The 19,231-nt window shown below is 35.1% G+C and overlaps 1 protein-coding gene across 1 annotated transcript in view; it reads left to right on the top strand.

The window, feature by feature from the left end:
- Positions 1-19,231, top strand: part of LOC130245302 (protein unc-13 homolog C) — a 384,171-nt gene that overhangs the window by 58,643 nt on the left and 306,297 nt on the right. The window contains exon 7 of the mRNA XM_056477954.1: positions 14,925-15,144. Within this exon, the coding sequence (XP_056333929.1) occupies positions 14,925-15,144 (220 nt within the window). The remainder of the gene's footprint in view (positions 1-14,924; positions 15,145-19,231) is intronic.

Here is a 19,231-nt window from a genome sequence, read left to right as displayed (position 1 = left end):
TAATAGATATATATAATATGTAATCATTATAACTTATTTCTAATACAACAACAAACCCTGAATTGCATCAGATGTCATTCACTCACTGTAAATGCTAGCGCTCCTGGGTTTTTTCTGCCACCTCACTGCGAGTGCATCCTGAATTTTTACAAACATGGTAATTCGTCTATAGCACATGTGTTTGGGCTGTGGGGGAAACTGGAGCACCCAGAGGAAACCCACGCCAACATGGGGAGAACATGCAGACTCCACACAGAAATGCCAACTGACCCAGCCGGGACTCAAACCAGCGACCTTCTTGCTTTGAGGCGACAGTGCTAACCACTGAGCCACTGTGTCGCCCATTCCTGTTTATAATTAGACTAATTTAAAACCATTATTTTCAGGATTTGATGAATAGAATGCTTAAAGGAACCACATTTATCACTGTTGAAGAGGATGTGGCCACCGTATATCTGTGTTTAAAACATTCATACGGTTTTCTGATTATTTGGCTGTTGATCGATGGTTCTAGTTTAAATTGTGCTCTTGTACTTTAGTTCAACAGAGGGGCCGAAACCCTGAGAGAGGAAAGAACGTCTTAATCAATAGAAGAAGAATTACTTCTCTTTTTCCCCCAGACCTTCTTCCCTCCCATTAATTGATTGTCTGAATAAACGGCCTGGAATGACACGGGCTGATGGGATATTTAACTCAGAAACGTACCTGACAAGCCTCATTGTATTTTGGCTATACTAAATACTCGTTCTGGTCGGTGGCTCAGTGGTTAGCACTGTTGCCTCAAAGCAAGAAAGGTCGCTGGTTCGAGCACTGGCTGGGTCAGTTGGCATTTCTGTGTTGGAGTTTGCATGTTCTGCCTGTGTTGGCGTGGGTTTCCTCCGGGCGCTCCGGTTTCCTCCACAGTCCAAACACATGCGCTATAGGTGAATTGGATGAACTAAATTGGCTGTAGTGTATGAGTGTGTGGATGAAAGTTACATTGTAAGACTGTTTTCCAGTACTGGGTTGCAGCTGGAAGGGCATCCGCTGTGTAAAACCTATGTTTGAATAGTTGGCGGTTCATTCCGCTGTGGCGACCCAGGTATTTGACGGCTGCCCAGGTATATTAACAGCCGCGCAAGTATATTTGGTGGTAACGCATGAATAATACTATTATTATTAACATTCTTTTACACTTTTTTTTTTTTTATTGCATCTGCCAAAAAAGCCAAACATTCCCGATCGATTAACCAGTCGAAGATCTTCTCTCGCTCTTCACGTTTCCTACTGCTGGTTATGTGTGTGTGCGATCTGTCACTCACACAGAAACTCTCACATGCTCTGCAGAGACCCACAGAGACACGCCTTTTCCTCCAAAATGTGTCTGACCGTAGTTTCTGAATCTCCTCTAAAGTTGCTGTTAGATGTCAATTATATGTCCTCTTTTTGCAGCTGACTGCGTGCACAGCCGCGAGAGAAACATTAAATGATTAACGACTCTGTAATGATTAACTTTACTATATATTTGAAGAGAACAAAATGACATTTATAATGGCTGCACAATATTTGTTAGAAATGGCTAATCAACTAATTTGCCTTATTTAAATTGACACTTTTTATTCTTGAATTTATCAATTTTTAGCAATAATGTCTATTTTTTTAATTCAGTTTTTCTAATATTTATTTCTCATTTGCTGTATATTTTATTAATTTAATGATGTTAATATATTACATACTTTATACATGTCTAAAATGTTTTGGCAGTACCGTAAATGTCAAGCCAATAAAGCAACTTAAGAGAGGGAGAGAGAGAGAGAGCTGCCTTTACCTGTCAGTGGGTGCACATGGCTCCTAAATAACGTAAAAGAGAAATAGTGGATTTCTTTAATTTCAACAGCCTTTTTTGAATGAATTTAACCTATTGAAAAGAAAAAGTGTATAACAGAGTCATAATAAATAAAAAATATAGTTATAAATCACTTTTATTTGTTTGTTGCATGTAGTTAGTTGACCATTTATGTGCTGTGGGTAAAGGTGTTTCAATTTGGCTGCCACCACAAGTATATTACAAACCTGTGTGAAGCACTGATATATCACTGATAACTTATATATAGTTGAGGTCAGAATTATTAACCCCCCTTAATTATTAGCCCCCCACATTTCTAAACATAATAGTTTTAATAACTCATCTCTAATAACTGATTTATTTTATCTTTGCCATGATGACAGTAAATAATATTAGACTAGATATTCTTCAAGACACTTCTATACAGCTTAAAGTGACATTTAAAGGCTTAACTAGGTTAATTAGGTTAACTAGGCAGGTTAGGGTAATTAGGCAAGTTATTGTATAACGATGGTTTGTTCTGTAGACAGTCGAAAAAATATTATCTTAAAGGGGCTAATAACTTTGAGCTTAAAATGCTTCATAAAAAATTAAAAACTGCTTTTATTCAAGCTGAAATAAAACAAATAAGACTTTCTCCAGAAGAAAAAATATTATCAGACATACTGTGATTTCCTGAATCTGTTAAACATCATTTGGGAAATATTTCAAAAAGAAATAAAAATTCAAAGGGGAGCTAATAATTCTGACTTTTGTCGATATTGCCCCACCTAATGAAGAGTATTAATTTTGTTTCATTAAAGTCTTACATTTGATTGTAAAAAAAAAAGTGCAGTAACCCTGTAAAGAGTTAAAGGGATAGTTCACTCAGAAAAATTAAATGTAATCATTATTTACTCTCCCTTAAGTGGTTCTAGCCCTTTCCGAGTTTCTTTCTTCTGTTAAAGAAGATATCTTGAAGAATGCTGAAAACCGGTAACCATTGACTTCCATAGTTGGCAAAACTAATACTATGGGCATGTTGGGTAATTTCCCATTTCTTTTCTTCCATTTATAACTACCAACAAAGACCAGAAGCTTTTTTTTTTTTTTTTTTCTCTTTTATATACACGATTATGCCGTCGAACTGTTGCATAAAAGCAATATCACATGAGTAGCAGTCCAATGTGGCTTTATATCAGCACTGGTGGGGACACTAAGGCAACGCACGCCTCCCACCAGTCATATAAACCCCCCCTCCCATAAGTATGTGTTGTTGTTTTTTAAAGCAATATCTCACTTTATTAACTATAGCCTGATTTATGTTAAAGGATTTGTACTGTAAATCTACACAAATTGGTCACCCTTCATATTATTGCCTTAACTAATATCTACTTACACTGAAACTGATCATTTGTTACAATGTACTTACTGTGTAAACGTGTGTCTTTTTTTAAAAGTCATTTCATAACACTGGTTTGTCCTGTAGACAACCGAATACAAGTTTTGCTTAAAGGGGCTAATAATTTTGACCTTAAAATGCTTCATAAAAAATTTAAAACTGCTTTTATTCTAGCCAAAATAAAACAAATAAGACTTTCTCCAGAAGAAAAAATATTATCAGACATACTGTGATTTCCTGAATCTGTTAAACATCATTTGGGAAATGTTTTAAAAAAAACTAAAAATTCAAAGGGGAGCTAATAATTCTGACTTCTGTCGATATTGCCCCCCCCCCCCTTCCCCCTAATGAAGAGTATTAATTTCATTTCATTAAAGTTTTACATTTGATTGTAAAAAAAAATGTGCAGCAACCCTGTAAAGAGTTAAAGGGATAGTTCACTCAATTTTAATGTAATCATTATTTACTCTCCCTTAAGTGGTTCCAACCCTTTCCGAGTTTCTTTCTTCTGTTAAAAAAGATATTTTGAAGAATGCTGAAAACTGGTAACCATTGACTTCCATAGTTGGCAAAACTAATACTATGGGCATGTTGGGTAATTTCCCATTTCTTTTCTTCCATTTATAACTACCAACAAAGACCAGAAGCTTTTTTTTTTTTTTTTTCTCTTTTATATACACGATTATGCTGTCGAACTGTTGCATAAAAGCTATATCACACGAGTAGCAGTGCAATGTGGCTGTATATCAGCACTGGTGGGGACACTAAGGCAACGCACGCCTCCCACCAGTCATATAACCCCCCCCCCCCCCCCCCCCCCTCCCATAAGTATGTGTTGTTGTTGTTTTTTAAAGCAATATCTCACTTTATTAACTATAACCTGATTTATTTTAAAGGATTTGTACTGTAAATCTACACAAATTGGTCACCCTTCATATTATTGCCGTAACTAATATCTACTTACACTGAAACTGATCATTTGTTACAATGTACTTACTGTGTAAACGTGTGTCTTTTTTAAAAGTCATTTCATAACACTGGTTTGTCCTGTAGACAACCGAATACAAGTTTTGCTTAAAGGGCCTAATAATTTTGACCTTAAAATGTTTTTAAAAAATTAATAACTGCTTTTATTCTAGCCAAAATAAAACAAATAAGACTTTCTCCAGAAGAAAAAATATTATAGGAAATATTGTGAAAATTTCTTTGCTCTGTTAAACATTATTTGGGAAATATTTGACAAAGATTCACAGGAAAGCGAATATTTTTGACTTCAACTGTAAGTACATGTAGTTAAGGCCATTGACATACAGTAAAGTGGGACTGTCCTGCAGCATTGCAGTGGCGTTGATCTTTGCACGTGTGCTTGTTATACAGTACAGTCACTGAAGGCAGTGTTAGCGAGTGATAAATAGACAGGTCAGAGACGGGCTCCAGCGGGCCGGTCCAGTCAACCTTAATCCAGCACTGTCAGTCCTCTGAAGAATAACAACAGTGCAATCACTCTTTCAGATACAGCGCTTTCCAAACCGCCCTCGACGGCTCACAGACACTTCAGCAAAAGAAAAATAATAAGAGGAAGGTCACATATAAAGAGGCGGCTGGCAGATTTCTAAGTAGGCCGAACAGATGTCTTTTCAATGCGTTAAATATGGCAAGTTCAAAGACAAGAGAGAGAAAAAGAAACATGAAGCGAAAGGGCTAAGGGAGAAATTATAGAAGAAGAAAGACACAATCCCTCTGAGGAATATGTACCGAAAACAGCACATGTGTCCATACAGTTGAAGTCAGAATTATTAGCCCCCCTGTGTATTGCTTTTCCCCAATTTCTGTTTAATAGAAAGACTTTTTCAACACATTTCTAAGTGAAGTTTAGTTATAAACTAATTTCTAGAGGATCACGTGCTTATGATTGCTAGCGGCTGGATCTGCATTATCCAATTCTCAATGCACCAATCAGATGACTCCTAAGCTACTACAAATACCCTGGGTTACGTACCACCGATATCTTCGTTTTGAAGAATCCCCCCATCCACCCCTACTCCTCCTCCTTCCTAGATGGGTGACACTATGGCCTAGTGCTTAGCACTGTTGCCTCACAGCAAGAATGTCTCTGGTTCTAGGCTTTACCAAACCAGCAGACATTTTTGTGCGGAGTTTGCATTTTCTCCCCGTGCTCACGTGGGTTTTCCCCGGTTTCCTCCCACCATCCAAAAAACATGCAACATAAGTTAATTGACTAATCCAAACCGGCACTATAGACATGCTCCTAGTAAATGGTTATCTCTCAAGAGCAATCACTGGCTGTTCATTGGTTATTACAGCGGGGGAGTTCTCAAGATCTACCTGAGCTCAAACTCCCCTCTCGCCTTGCAACGGGAGGGAGCCCCGGGCTCGAGGGTCTTATGAGCTCAGGGCTCTCTCCCGGGACAGCATGCCAAACAAGCTTATAATTAATCATCAGCTAAGTGTGAACTCTTGAAAGATAGTTTTAATAACTTATTTCTAATAACTGATTTCTTTGTCATGATGACAGTAAATAATATTTGACTAGATATTCTTCAAGACACTAGTATTCAGCTTAAAGTGACATTTAAAGGCTTAACTAGAGTAATTAGGGTAAAGTTAGGGTAATTAGACAAGTCATTATATAACAGTGGTTTTGTTCTATAGACAATCCAAAACAAAATCCCATGCAAAATCCCATCCCATGCATGCTGCGCTATCCCATGATGTCCCGTGAGCGAATTCATGAATGGGAGTAAAGCGACATAACTGACGCAGGTATGTCATGTGACCATGACAAAATGGCAGATGTAGTATGTCCGAATTCCATTCATACTTTCAACATTCATACTGTATAGAACGTACTTTTCTAACGGCTGAGTAATACGTTTAAATTTAAATGCAGTACCTACTGAGTAGTAGGAACTAAACTACTTTAAAGGGAATAATTTCTCCTCCACCTTTTTCGTTTTTGAGCCGGTTGTGGTATTGCTTATATGACACATTAAACAGACAAGGGTGCTCTTTCCAAATTTACACTAGTTTTTCTATTTCTTGGGACCGAAAAGAAGCCCTTTTAACTGCTCCCCCAACCTCCCGCTAGCCTGCAGATACCCACATGCTGCTCTCTCATTCAAGTGGTGCTCACTGCAGAGCCACTTGGGCAGAGCTGAGCTCCAGGAAGGGGGAGCTTGAGCTCCAGCTCCTCCTTCCTTGCACTACTTCTACGAGTGATGTCACTGGGGGTTGGGGTAAGGGGTGAGGTGGTTGGTACGCATTAAAACAGCTTATTGGAGGAGGAGCTAGAGCTCAAGCTCCGCCTCGCTGGAGCTCAAGTGGCTCTGCAGCGAGCTGTTTCTCCTCTCATTGGAAGGCTGTAGGAAATCGCTAATTTTATTTTCAATCAGAACGCATTTCACATGGCAAGATTATGAATCGCCACCAGCTCCAGATACATAGCATGCCAAATATCTCACGGGCGTCTGTGATTCTCTCAGATCGCGTCTTTGATACTTCACACTGTGTGATTGTTACTCACGTGAACAAGCACCGATTTGCCTGTGATTTCAGGCATTTGTCTGCGATTTCTCAAAACCTTGGTTAAAATCATGCAGTCTGAACATTTCTGTAAGCTAGGACATTATGAATAGTTTTGTTGAAGCTGTCGGCCCTTATTATATTTATTTATTTATAAAACAATCAGGCCTAACAGCCAGAGTCTTAGCGGAAAACTACATTACCCACAATTCTTTAGCTAAATCTCTAGATTAACACAAACAAATTATATAAGAAAAAAAAAATTGCACACATGCTGATGTTTTCTGTTTCTCCTTTTTCCTATTTCTCTATTTATTATTATTTGCTCCAAAAATGATAGAAAAAAGACACAATCCCTCTGAGGTAAGTGTGCCGAAAACAGCCCATGTGTCCATATGCTTAAGACGACACTGGAAAAACAAGGACACAAACTGTTATATCACCACAAGTCTTTTCAGTAATGTGACATTATTCAGCCAAACGCCTCAGAGTTTTCCTCTGAGATCCGCTCATGATGCTAGTCAGGGTTTTCTGTGCCAGAAACGTTGATAATTCAGTTTTACGCTAGCCAGCTTTCTTGATGTTTCTGCTGGGGTTTCTTTTATGTAAATAGACTCTTTGCATGTGAAATTAAATCGGACTGGATTACAGGAAATGATGTCATAGTTTGTGAGGTGTGAGTTTTTTTTGTTTGTTTATAATAAATAATATATTGTAAATGGCAAGTCATTAATTATTCCACAGTGCATATTTTTATTTATTTATTTATTTATTTATTTATTTATTATTATTTTATTTATTATTATTTTTATTTATTATTATTATTATTATTATTATTATTATTATTATTATTATTATTATTATTATTATTATTATTATTTTATTTATTAATATTATTTTATTTATTAATATTATTTTATTTATTAATATTATTTTATTTATTATTATTATTATTATTATTTTTTATTATTATTATTTTATTTATTATTATATATTATTATTATTATTATTATTTATTGTAATTATTTTATTTATTATAATTATAATAATAATTATTATTATTAATATTTTATTTATTATTATTATTATTATTATATATTATTATTATTATTAATAATAATTAAGGGCGTCACATGGCTCAGTGGTTAACACTGTTGCATGCACTGTAGGTGAATTGGGTGAACTAAATTGTCTGTAGTGTGTGTGAATGTTAGTGTGTATAGATGTTTCCCAGTACTGGGTCGCAGCTGGAGTGTAATCTGCCGTGTAAAACATGCCAGAATAGTTGGTGGTTTATTCCGCTGTGGCGAGCCCTGATATATAAGGGACTAAACTGAAGAAAAAGGAATGAATGCATGTCCTTTTTAAGCTCTTGAACGCAGTGTGAGTGTCTGCAGACTCTGTGATGGTGTGTGTTGTCAGTGTTTCTGGCACCTGCCGTGGCCTCCAGCACAGAAACACACATGAAACCAAAGGCGACGCTGCAGTCGATCTGAACACTGAGAGCTCCAGCAGATCCAGACGCTTACAGATATTCCATTGGCTGAGCAGAGACATAAACAGAAAGCTGCTCTCTGTTAACAAACAAATAAACATTACGCCATTAACCATTCTCCAAACTCAAGCACTGTTTTGTCCTGAATACAAAAGCAGCAGTAAAATTAATTCATTCTATTTTTTATAATCACACTTAAAGAAAACTTGCAGAAACTCATAGATGAGGTAAGCACCGCCCACTACACCGACCATCTCTCCCTCATTAGCATGAACAGCCCTGAGTGAGAAGCAGCTGTCCAACTTCAGAGTTCTCACCATCTGAAGATAATTTCAGCATAGACTAAGAGGATTATTAATGTGGAGATTTAGATGATGCACAAATGAACAGCGACAGGAGTCTCCACAGACTGACGCATCCATAGACTGACTGATGCATACGTTTTTAGATTTTCACTCAGATTACATTAGTCCTGTTTTGAGTCTGCCACTATGCTGACACACAGGCATTTGTAGCTCTGTCCTCTTTTGAAAAGAGCACAATCTTATCAGTCAACAAAATGTCACAATTTGGATCAAAGCCTCAAAGGGCAGTTTCAGAGCAGGGGCGAATTGGCCATCTGGCAATTGTGGCAAATGCCAGAAGGGCCGGACCATTTTTTAAAATGTGGGCCGGTCAGTTTTAAATTTTTTTTTTTTAAATGCAGGCAGCTTTAATCTCTTGCAAGATGTGAATATGATGATGATGATGATGATGATGATGATGATAATAATAAATGTTAAGCATTGGCCCAATCGGCAACCACCGGTTGGTTTCGAGATGGGCCGACCCAATCTGACTCAATCAGAGGTTACGCGGACGTAATCAAAATCTGGCAAACTTCTGGCAAAAATGTCTTGTAAGGTTGTAACTATCTTACATCAAATGTTACAAGATGAACACTGTTTGTACTAGTTTTTCATTTTAGTATGTGTATTTAGCATACAACCCCCCCCCCCCCCCCCCCCCCCGGTTGCTACACCCCTGGTATTTAGTGTGTATGGATGTTACCCATCCAGCTGGAAAGGTGCAAATTTATTCATTTCATTAATTTTCTTTTCAGCTTAGTCCCTTTATTATTCTGGGGTCACAACAGCGGAATGAACCGCCAACTTATCCAGCATGTTTTACGCAGCGGATGCCCTTCTAGCTGCAACCTATCACTGGGAAACATCCATACACACTCGTTCACACGCATACAGACAATTTAGCTTACCCAATTCCCCTGAACCGCATGTCTTTGGACTTGTGGGGGAAACCAGAGCACCTGGAGGAAACCCACGCAAACACAGGGAGAACATGCAAACTCCACACAGAAATGCCAACTGACCTAGCTGAGACTCGAACCAGCGACCTTCTTGACGCCACCGCGTCGCCATATATAATTTTTTTTTCTATATATTCTTTATTGACTAAGTTCCTCCTTTCTGGACAGTGTTGACCGCTCTGAATATTCACTCTCTCTCTCTCTTTCTGGCTGATCGCCCAGTGTTTAATTCTCAGCGTAGCTCATCTGTTTGCTCCAGAACTGCCTGATTAAATTGGAAAGTCCTTTTCGGTTTTCTCCAGCTGTTAATCCTCCTGCATAACATTTCGCCATCAGTCCTGCAGGAGATGACCAGTGGCTTTTAGAGCTCACCAATGCATCTCGATTTGGTGATTTATGATGCATGACAAATGACATTAAATCCCAATGATGATGCACTGCATTTCTAAGCTAGAGGAATTGTTTAGAAAATTGTCAAATCATGTTTAAAGGCTTCAATCGCACACATCAACTGCGAATTATTATTATTATTATTATTATTATTATTATTATTATTATTATTATTATTATTATTATTATTATTATTATTATTACTATTATTATTATTAGTAGTAGTATTAGTATTAGTATTATTATTATTATTATTATTATTATTATTATTACTACTATTATTAGTATTATTATTAGTATTATTATTAGTATTATTATTATTATTATTATTATTACTATTATTATTATTATTATTATTATTATTATTATTATTACTATTATTATTATTATTATTATTATTATTATTATTAGTATTATTATTATTATTAGTATTATTAGTATTATTATTATTATTACTATTATTATTATTATTATTATTATTATTTTTATTATTATTATTATTATTAGTATTATTATTATTATTATTATTTATTTTTTATTATTATTTATTTTTTATTATTATTTATTTTTTATTATTATTTTTATTTTTAATTCATGCTTTCTTAGAAATGGATGAAAAATAAGTGCAAGGCAAGTTTATTCATATAGCACATTTCATACTAATGGTAATTCAAAACAGATTAAAACAGGTTATAAAAGAATGAAAAAGAAAAGAAAGACATAATAGTGTGATCTGTCGAACGTAGCACAGTGCTCATTTAGTAAAGGCACAGCTAAACAGATGTGTTTTCAGTCTTGATTTGAATGTACATAATGTTGGAGCACATCTGATCATTTCTGGAAGCTGATTCCAGCAGCGGGAGGTGCTGTGAGTAGCTGAAGGCTGATTCACCCTGCTTTGACTGAACTCTTAGAATTTCTAATGTACTTCATCTTAATGATCTTAAGGATTTGTTAGGTTCATTCAGTGAGCATATCTGTAATGTATTGAGCTCCTAGGCCATTTAGTGATTTATAGACAAGTAATAATACTTAAAAATCTATTCTGAATGTAACTGGAAGACCTGAGGACAGGCTCCTCAAAGGCTCAATTTAGGTTGTTTTGCCATGTTTACTATATATATAAGTCTTGCTTTCTGAAAATAAGGTGATTTTTTTTATTTTTATTTATTTATTTATTTATTTATTTATTTATTTTTTTTGGTTAATTAACGCTGGTTCATTTGAGACATTTTCTTTTTTTTATAAAGAAATCGCAGCATAATATCCATTATTTCCACTTTCATATGTGTTTTTTTAGTTTGACTATAGATTTTCATATAATTTTAATTCTATTTAATTCTTAAAAAGAAATTACAATGTAATATCCCCAATTTTTATTATTAGTTCCACTTTCATTATGAAACATTTGAGGCTCTATTTTAATGATCTAGGTGCAAAGACTAAAGCGCATTGTGCAAAAAAAAGCATTAAGGATGTGTTTGAATACACTTTTGCTATTTTAAGGATGTAAAAACACGCTGTATGCCCCGGTGCATGGTCTAACAGGGTTGTGCTTATTCTCTTAATGAGTTATGGGTTTGATTTACATAACAAGTAATTAACCAAACAGAGTCTCATCTCACATTCCCATTCAGTTGCGTCGCGCCAAAGCGCATTTGCTTTTTACATGGTGGACTTTGTGAGTGTAAAAACTGATCGCTTCAGTAGTGAGAAAACAGTTATACAGAGCATCTGCAGCGTGAGGATAAAGAACAAGCCTCCTCCATTCAGCCTCTTTACTTTCACTTTACTTTATTTCCTTACTTCGCCAAAGTAAAGGAGTAATGTTGTACACTCCACTGAAGAAATCCATCAGCCTTCATATTTAATTTCGGTTGTTAAGCACAAAGATTTGTTTCAAAACTAAAGGAATAAATGAACAATAATAATGAAGTGTGGTCAAAAAACTGAGTTATATCCAAACACGCGTTCAGTTCTTAACCCCCATGGTGATGCAGACATCTCCAAAACTTAACAGGTGGACAAATCTAAACTTGTTTTTATTAAAACAAATATAAATATGCATATAATAAATAATACTGATTATAATAATAATAATAATAATAATAATAATAATAATAATAATACTAATGCAGATTGTCAGGAATAAACCGAAAAAGCCCCCCGAGATGAAGGCATGGTGGCAGTGGTTTTTAAATTTATGTAGAAATTTTTTGTAACATTTTAATACTTTAATTGTTTTAATCTGTAAAGATATTTGTGTATTGCTGTAAATCTTGTGCGTATTAGGCAGTGTTAGCGTTTGGACCTGTGCAGCTTTAGTGCAGCTTTCAGTTGGTCAATGGCTCGGTCTATGTTAGTTCTTCAAAATAGCAACGTGCCAACAATACGCCTTAACACACCTCCTTTATAGACCGGCACACTCCATGAATCCACAAAGTGGCACAAATGGATTTTCTATTTAAACAACGTGACACAAAACATGAAAACTAGGGTTGTGCTGGTCTGAAAATAGCAACAAATCACGCCAAACACTTCTTGCACCTTATTACGGCGGGTGTATGATAGCGCTGTTGATGCTTTTCCAATTTGATTACAGATTTTCACATAATTTTAATCCTATTTAATCTTTTTAAAATAATTCACAACATAATAACTAATCTTCTCATTAGTCCCGCTCTTTTTCACTTTAAAACATCTTTATTGTTTTTATACAATTTGATTATTGATTTTCACATAGTTTTAATCCTATTTTGTTTTAGTTTTTTAAAAATAAGAATAAATTCCTTCCATTTTTCTTAATAACTCCAGTGTTTTTCATTTAAATTATTTCATTAAAATGTAATAAAATTTATAAAAATGTGTTAACATTTATTTATTTATTTATTTAAGGTATTTAAATTGCATTTCAAAATAAACATTAATGTAATTTTAATTTAAGTTAATAGAATTGCATATAGGTGAAACGGTAGCTTAGTAATTAGCTAGTCTCCTCACAGCAAGAAGGTCGCTGGTTCGAGTCCCGGCTAGGCCAGTTGGCATTTCAGTGTGGAGTTTACATGTTCTCCCAGTGTTGGCGTGGGTTTCCTCCAGGTGCTCCGGTCTCCCCCACGATCCAAACACATGCGATAATGGGGAATTGAACTAATTAAATTGGCCGTAGTGTATGAGTGTGAATGGGTGTTTTCCAGTGCTGGGTTGTAGCTGGAAGTGCACCCGCTGTGTAAAACATGCTGGATAAGTTGGCGGTTCATTCTGTTGTGGTGAATCCTGATTAATAAAGGGAACTAAGCCAATGGAAAATGAATGAATGAATGAATGAATGAATGAATGAATGAATGAATGAATGAATGAATGAATGAATTGCATCTAAAATCCCATAGAAAAATATGAATATAAGACATTTTTGTATGTGATTTTTATATGCAATTAGGATAACTTATATTTTGTATTCTGGCTTTGTGTGTGTGTGTGTGTGTGTGTGTGTGTGTGTGTGTGTGTGTGTGTGTGTTTTCACTAAAAGACAACCTGTTTAATTCGAAGGGTGCGAGACTGAAAGGTTATTAAAGTGCATCAAACCTTGACTAACACCATAAATTTACCTCAGGGGAAAATTAATTGACCAAATGTATGATTTGACCCCTTTAAGTGTGTTATATAACTATAAGACACCTGCCATTAATCACTGGCTGCGGCTCAATCATGCATTACTCGATGCTGGGTCTGAACTTTCTACATTCTGCTATTCTTATAGGTTTACTTTGCTAATCAGCCTGAATTGTGGTCTGCGGTTGGCTTTATTTATTTGATTATTAGCTGTTTGGCCTTAGCAGCAGCTCTTAGTGTAATGATTCTGAACACGCGTCTCAGCAGAAATGCATGATGGGAAACTTCAGTTTAGAGAGCTGTACATCACCGACCCACATTCACTCTCATCTTGCTGTAGAAACAGTGAGATTTACAGGCACATTGTTTCTGCTGCTTCAAAAGGACACCGGAGATTCTCTTCAGCAAACCACAGACAACAAATAATGAGCCAATCAAATCAATCCTGACATGACCTCAAACTTTATTATTATTATTATTCATTCATTAATTTTCGTTAGGCTTAATCCCTTTATTCATCAAAGGGTCGCCACAGTGGAATGAACCGCCAACCTATCCAGCACATGTTTTACACAGCGGATGCCCTTCCAAACGCAGCCCAGAACTAGGAAACACCCATACACACACATAACAGATAGGCAGATTGGAGACGCTGTGTGGACTTCACGATACTCTATAATTACTGAAATTAATATCAGCATGACATCTTTTTATAAGTTAAAAAACAAGGATATGATTGTTCTGAAGACCAGCTGACCGAGGTGTCTGTACTTCTGTACTTGAGATCTTGTAGATGAATCAGATTTGCAAATGTCTCCGATGATTAAAAGATTTCTCTTTGGTCCTTGATTAATATTTTATGATGTCTTGTTGCGCTTAAAATCAGGTCTTTCCTTGGGCTTCGTGGTATATTGAATATTTACAATACATTCAGAATTCCTAACTGGCAGTAGGAATTGATTTGAATCTTGATGCACTTGATGTTTTAATAAAAATATAGGTAGGTAAATATTGCAACACTGTAAAATAATGAATAAAATTACCATTAAAAGCTGAAAATGGTAAAAAATTCTCAATACAATTTTCTTCTGTTTTGTAATATATACAGTTGAAGTCAGGATTATTAGCCCCCATTTGATTTTTTTTTTTAAATATATATTTCCCAAATGATGTTTAACAGAGAAAGGAAATTTTCACAGTATGTCTGATAATGTTTTTCTTCTCTAGAAAGTCTTGTTTTATTTTGACTAGAAATCCAATGATTAATTTTTTTCAGTGCACTCCTCTGATTCGGGAAAACTGATTCGAGAAAAAACGCACTTGTGTATCTGCATCTGTTCTGTCTGTAAACACTCTGTCTCTCTCTTCTCCTCAGAAACTGCACGTGCTCAGAAAGACCCTTCAGGCGCTGATCTATCCCATCTCCTCCACCACCCCACATAATTTCGAGGTGTGGACGGCCACGGCGCCCACATACTGCCACGAGTGTGAGGGTCTGCTGTGGGGAATCGCTCGCCAGGGCATGAGATGCAGCGAATGCGGAGTCAAATGCCATGAGAAATGCCAAGACCTGCTGAACGCAGACTGTCTGCAGCGTGAGTCTAAAACACACAGAGCTTTTTACCTGATCTCACTGCTCCACATGAGCATGGAGACATTGTCTAATAGGACTTGATGTTGTCTTACTGTTAACCTTAATGTCATTTAGTAGATGCTTTTGTCCTTACAATTGACTTACACTGACTTACAAATGTTGGTTAAAGAGACATAGAGATGAGAGTGTTTTATACAGGTGGTTTGTTAAGCCCACTCACCTGTGTGAGGCACAGAATTAATAATATTCATTCATGCATTCTTTTTCCATTGGCTTAGTCTCTGATTTATCAGTCGCCACAGCAGAATGAACCTCCAACTATTCTGGCAAATGCTTTACACAGTGGATGCCGTTCCAGCTGCAATCCCGTTTTGGGAAACTCACACTCACCCATACACAATCACACTCATATACTACAGCCAATTTAGTTCATCCAATTCACCTATAGCACATGAGTTTGGGCACAGGGAGAGCATGCAAACTCCACACAGAAATGCCATTGACCGAGCTGGGACTGGAAACCAGCGTCCTTCTTGCTGTGAGGCCACAGTGCTAACCACTGAGCCACCGTGACAGGAATTAATAATAAATTGACTTTATCATTTAATATTTTATTTAATAATAAAATATTTGGCGGTTCATTCCGCAGTGGAGACCCCTGATTAATAAAGGGACTAAGCCGAAAATAAAGTGAATGAATGCATAAAATATTTTGTTTAATCATAAACATTTAAAGGGGCGTTTCATCTAAAAACGAACGTTTTGTTATCATTTACTCACCCTTAACTTGTTCTAGCTAGACCTGTTTTTATTTTTTTGGGTTAAGCAATAACCTGCAGCTACTGACTTTCTTAATAAGAGAAAACAAATACTCAGTGGCTACCAGAGATGTATAGTAACGAAGTAGAACTACTTCACTACTGTACTTAAGTACTAAAAGGCAGTATCTGTACTTTACTGGAGTATTGTTTTTTTCTCCTACTTCCACTTTTACTTAAGTGCATATTTTCGATGAGTTTAATACTTTTACTCCGATAGATTTTTTATGAGCTGCATCGTTACTCGTTACTAGAGGTGTCAAAATGGTCGATATCGGTTCAGTAATAGATCATAACGGGTTATTACGTACTGACGTCATTTATCTCCTATGTGCGGTGTCGCAATACTATGGCGAAGGACGGAGGCGCGAGGGCGAGTGAAGGCGGCACAGCACACGAGCCGCTATTTCACTACTACAGAGAAATGTTGTGAGACTCCATCTCTGCCTCTCTCACTTTGGTCTCATGCTGTCTTCTGTGCATGTGTTTTGTTTGATACATTCAGAAAGAGTGTTTTCTTTGAGCGGGTCAAATTAAGGGTACAGTTCATATATCTTACTGCTGTATTAAAGGACACAATTGTATTACAAGTAACCATTTAACTATTACACCAAGAAAAAAACAATAGAATTTATTATTTATTGCATTTCTTAACTCCTAATGTCGCTAGTTAACACAATCAATACATTTTCCCCAAACACATCCCATAATTTCTAAAATATCAGCCTCTACCAAATGGTTGAGATGTTGGTTTATGGTAAAAGTACCAGAATGAATAAATATACTATAAAAATATGAAGTTTAAGATTTAATTTAATTCAATTTAATTAAAACATAATCAAAAAGAAACATTTTTGAATACTAAATCATAGCCATAAGCCATAAAATATTTCAGATTTTCATTTACCACAGTAATATACACGTTTTCTTTTTTTTACAATAAAATCAAAATCAAGTGAATTAGACCGTTCGTTTACAACCAGTAATTTGTGCTCCGAAAATGGGTTTCAATAGCATTTTGAGTGGATTATGGACTGTTTTTGTGACACACAACTTTGAAAGGTGTGTGTTAAAGCTGTTATAATCTGTCAGATCTGTGGTTCAAGCGTGAGAGAAAAACAGTATTGTAAGTCATGTTTCTTTTTGTTCTGCTTAATGACGTGCTCCCAAAAAAGAGATTTAAAATAAACAAAACAATATGATGTCTTTTGACTGCATTCTTTAATAACTACATTACACAATACTTGTACTTTTACTTTCAGTACTTGAGTAGTAAATTTTGAAATAAACTACTTGCAATACTTAAGTACAAAAAATGTTGAGTACTTTAGTACTTCCACTTAAGTATGGTGCTTAAAGAGCACTTTTACTTCTACTCAAGTCACTTTTTGATAGAGTACTTGTACTTTTACTTAAGTCTGGGTCTCTAGTACTTTATACATCTCTGGTGGCTACCAATTATCAACATTCTTGGATTTAACATAAGAAACAAATATAGTTTTACAATGATTTGAATGTAAGTACAGGTATTTTTGGATGAACTGTCACTTTAAGACAGCTGCTTATAATCCGAACAAGTCAAAAGAAGAGCTTTGAAGACAAATAGAGTTGTGTGTTGTCTGCATGAAAAAGAAATAGTACTAATTTATGTATAAAAAACAAAACCTTAAGGCAAAATATACATAAACAGACTAGGGCCCAAAACATAGCCCTGAGGCACACCACTAGTTATTTGAGACGTCTGAGATCTAAAACTGAGCTTTAACCCTTGCTTGACAAATGCAGTATTATATTACTTGTGTAACCAAAATGTCAGTGCTTACTAATTTACTTTTATAATGTAAAATGTAGCGCACACGATCTAGGCAAACCATATATGGTAACAACGGATGTTAATGTTATTAACGTCTTCTCGGACATCGTCATCAATATATTTTTATAAATGTGGTTAATAAATATTGTACACAATAAACAATAGTGTTTACTTTACTTTATTTCACAGATATTACGATCGAGACGGGCGAATGGGGGGAACGTTGTTTCCGATCGCCATTCAATTATAATAGACTGAACCGTTTTCTATCAGTCATCATAGATGATCAGTCATTAGTGTCTGACAGTCAATATTGCAGATACTCGTTTGCTGGCCTTGCTGAAAGATCTAAATTAAACAGGTTTAATTTATATAATGGATTCATTTATAATGAAGGAAATAATAGCAAGTTAATATAGGCAATAATACATCTTTCGTATATTTGTAATAAAAAAAAAATTAAAATAAAATATATATATATGTATAGCATATATTAATATTTTACTCAAACTATTTAAAAGTATTTATTTGCTTAATTTTCTAATAACTTTTTATTAATGATTTCCCAATTGCCACTTTAAATACTATAGTAATTTATAGTAAGCAATATATTGTTTTTAAACCATAAAGTACTGGTAATTTGTTGTAATTATAGTTGCAATTAAATTAGCAATACAAACAAATTAACTGTTAATAATTAATTTAAATAAAAATTATATATATATATAAAACAGTTGCTACAGTTTAGCTAAATATAGTAGTTTATAATCAGTTAAGATAATCAGTTTATAGTTACATTATATATTGTTTAAATGATTAACTATAGTAGTTAATTTTAATGTGACACATTATTGTTTGCTATTATGTTTTACAACAAAGCCAAGTATGATAATATTAAGATCCTAAAATTACTTTATTACACTTAATGCTACAAATAGACAGTCTATTATGTTTTCTTTGTGTATGTGGACACGTGAATAAAGTCATAAGTGTCTTTAACCAATTATTTTTATTTACATAATTTGAGTTCAGATACTGCAGAGATGTTAAAATGATCGTTACGATATAATAATACTGACTGAAATGGGAAATCATATTTGTGAAATTCAGTAGGTGGCATTAATGCTCCTAGGGAGTTAGTTAGTTACCATATATGGTTTGCCTAGACCGTGTGTGCTAGATTGTGTGTGCCTGAAACGTGTGTGGGTCTGCGGGTCTGCAGCTGGATATATCTCCTTTATTTGGCAAACAAAGCGAGTCTCTGATATAATATCTCTACTAAAAGACAGAAAATATTACTGTACAGACTGCATTGTACATAAATCAGATGAACATTTTCATATTAGTCAATAATATTACTGTAATTAATCAAAAAACTGAATAAATAATATAGATTTACACACATTTACTCAAGTAAATAAACAGAATTAATGATGGGCTAAAAATCTGCGGAAAAT

The sequence above is a fragment of the Danio aesculapii genome, chromosome 18, assembly GCF_903798145.1.
Source record: "Danio aesculapii chromosome 18, fDanAes4.1, whole genome shotgun sequence".
In the NCBI taxonomy this organism is placed as follows: Eukaryota; Metazoa; Chordata; class Actinopteri; order Cypriniformes; family Danionidae; genus Danio; species Danio aesculapii.
Note: the sequence above shows the minus strand (reverse complement) of the source record. Positions and strands in the feature narration are given on the sequence as shown.